The sequence below is a fragment of the Tupaia chinensis genome, unplaced genomic scaffold (genome assembly GCF_000334495.1).
Source record: "Tupaia chinensis unplaced genomic scaffold, TupChi_1.0 Scaffold000255_1, whole genome shotgun sequence".
In the NCBI taxonomy this organism is placed as follows: Eukaryota; Metazoa; Chordata; class Mammalia; order Scandentia; family Tupaiidae; genus Tupaia; species Tupaia belangeri.
The window spans coordinates 1,804,003-1,806,900 of NW_006159735.1; the positions used below are offsets into that span (position 1 = coordinate 1,804,003).

Genomic DNA, 2,898 nt, shown 5'->3' on the forward strand with positions numbered 1-2,898 from the left:
AGGGAACTTGGGCTGTAGGATGAGTGGCTTGCCTAGGGGAAGGGTATGGAGTTGTGCTTGAAGCTATCTCTTTCTTCTCCTTAGGAAACTATCCAGATGAACACTGTCTTTGATGGAGAAGCCACAGATCCAGGTAACTAAGTGGCGATGGCATCCCGTCAATGCCACCTCTTGTCAGTGCCACCCATTTCACATGCAGGCTGGTAGAGTCATGAAGGATCTTACCCAGTTTCCTACTCTGAGCTCGGTGTGTCAGTTCATTCAGCCACGCGGCCCAACCCTATTAGGCCAAAATAAAAATGCGTTCTGAACATGGCTGGCTTGCAGCCACTCCGCACACACTGGGAGCCCTCGGCAGCTTTCCCCTTGAAACCTCAGGCTGGAAGACCGTGCCTCTCTGACCTCCCTTCTTATCTCATGAACTAATTTAGAGAAACGGTGAATTCAAGAACCCTCATTTTTTTCCCCCTACTCATTGGTACTCATCACTCCCACACCATTTCTTTGCCGAATGCTCCTAATACCAGCCTCTTGGTAGTGCAAGATAGAAAGAAATGGCAAGTTTGGCTTCTTTTTTCCCTAGATCAGGGCCAAGAATTGCTTCTGGGTTGGAAAGATGAACATAAGGTAAAGCTGGCCTCCAGAGCTCTCCTCACCCCCGTGAAATCAGCTCCAAATTTAGCTCTTTTACACACATCCCTCCACTCACAAAGGCTCAATTATAGATGTGAATAAAGGGAAGGAAACCAAATTCAGGAGGCAAGTGTGTTGGCCCTCTGCCACCCACATATGCAAACCGCTCGGGTCTTCCTCAGAAGGAGGATGGCTCCTCTCCAGTGAGAGGCTGCTCCTGCTGCAGGAATTAAATTTCCCTCTATTATTAGGTACTTGTTACCATAATGTGCCCACATTAGCATAAGTGCTGGTGGGATCCTGAGCCAGAGGCCACTCCTGCCCTATGGAAGTGGCAGAAGCAAGGGCTTGCCTGAAACCCCATCTTTCAGAGCAAAAGCCAGAGAGGACTTTTCCATTTTTGTGTGTTTGAGAGAAGAAAAATGGAAGGAATGAGCCAACTGGCCAAACGTGAACAACACATCAATTAGTGTCCCGCCAGCTCTGACACCATCAAAGTGGCCCCTTAGTATTCTCTCACGTGGGACCGGATTTGCGTGTCTGGGTCTACAAATCTCTGCTAACCTAACATAAATAAAAATCAAAGTCTTTTTCCTCCTTACTTGCTTATTCATTTTTATAGCGGGGATTCAGGGGTCTTTTAAAACAAACAAAATAAATCAGGAAGTAATGGACAACCCCATTAGAAATTGAACCTAATTTATCTGAAGCTTGCATGGAGCTTGAGATTTATGTGGCCTTCTCTTCTTACAATTGAGATGGCCTTGAGATGCTCCGGAACCTTTCTGTCCTGAGAGGCGTAGCATTTGCTACCTGTGTGGCCTGGGCCCTGCAGCGTGTAGACTGTGCTCTTGGCCAGCCTGCTGCCTTACTCGGTGATTTCACACCTTCTAGCGTACTTCATCTTTCTCAGGAGTCAAGATAGAGCAGGGCGAGAATGGAAGAAGAGAGGATCCTTTGAATTCTTTGGTTTATATGTTTGTATTTTATTTTTTTCTCTAGTGACCGGAGAAATATATGAATTCAACTCAAAAACTGGAGCCAGAAAGTGGAGAGATCCATTAACCCAAACAACGAAATGGAAGGAGTCCAGCCCCCAGAGAGCTGCTGGGGAAGGATCGGGGCCACTGAGAAGTTCCAGCAAGGAAGGAGATGGGCCGAGTGGCAAAGCAGAGGCCTAGGCTCCAGAAATGAGGATGGCAAGCTGGGCAGCCAAAGAACAGACACTTAGCCCTCATGCGCAGGGCTGCCCCTAAACTACACCCAGGGAAGTAGACAGTGTCCAGTTGCCAGGCCCACATCTGGGCTTCAGGAGGGACCAGATGTCAGTGGCCGCTTCCTCCTAAATTCTGTGGGGACCAGAGAGGACATGGCTAAGTTTGCCTCATGGCAAACACATGGGCTAAAGGGATTTAATCGTCCAGGGTCACAAATGGGATAACGGACAGACTTTTAGATCAATAAAATGGGGATTGATCACATACTTGCCTTTTTTCTGAGATGGCACGGAAGAAATTTCTCTCGGCTCTCAGGACAGTCAGAGCTCATGATCAGTTGTGCGGCTAACTTCTGGCTGCAGAATTGTTGTTTCTTCTTTGCTTGGACCTCCAGGAACTCGTTCGCCTCACCCTCGACAGTACATAGGACCCCCTGACATAAATGTTGAGATCCAGCCCCCCCCACCTGCTTTCATCTTACTTCCTGCCCTTCTTTTTGCATCACCCAGATTTCTTCTCTTATAAATGCTGTTCAACACCATAAACCTTTGTAAGTCACCTCAAATCTCTTTCAGAAGAAGCAAAGCAGCGAAAAACTGGATGAATAAGTAATGAGTTGTTCATCTGGGAAGAAGAAGACACAATAGACATCTACTTTTATTATTTTCTTCATTGAAGTATAAATGGGCCAGCCGGTAGTGTGGCGATTAAGGCTGCTGGATTCCACATGGCCAACTGGGTAGCTCGGGTTCTGGATCAGCGGCTTGGAAACACACCAGGCATGTGTACATACATGCCCAAAATCCCAACAGAAGGGAGAAATAGAAGGGATCGCGGTGTGGTCATCTCACACGGGAGGTACTTGCTCATTTTCCCTCCCTCTTTCTCTGTCTGTCTGGCAAGCACACGCCCACCCTCTCACAAATTAAAAATTAAAAAAGTATAGCTTATATTCCATAAAGTGCACAGATCTAAGGTGTTCCACTTGATCTCTACAGCCTTCCCAGAGATGACCACTCTTCGGATCTTTATCATCATAGATCAGTTT

At 47.1% G+C, this 2,898-nt stretch overlaps 1 protein-coding gene across 1 annotated transcript in view; it reads left to right on the forward strand.

The window, feature by feature from the left end:
- Positions 1–2,649, forward strand: part of CDHR3 (cadherin related family member 3) — a 77,157-nt gene extending 74,508 nt beyond the window's left edge. The window contains exons 17-18 of the mRNA XM_027772116.1: positions 85–133; positions 1,636–2,649. Of these exons, the coding sequence (XP_027627917.1) occupies positions 85–133; positions 1,636–1,814 (228 nt within the window). The 3' untranslated portion in view covers positions 1,815–2,649. The remainder of the gene's footprint in view (positions 1–84; positions 134–1,635) is intronic.
- Positions 2,650–2,898: the final 249 nt, after the last annotated feature.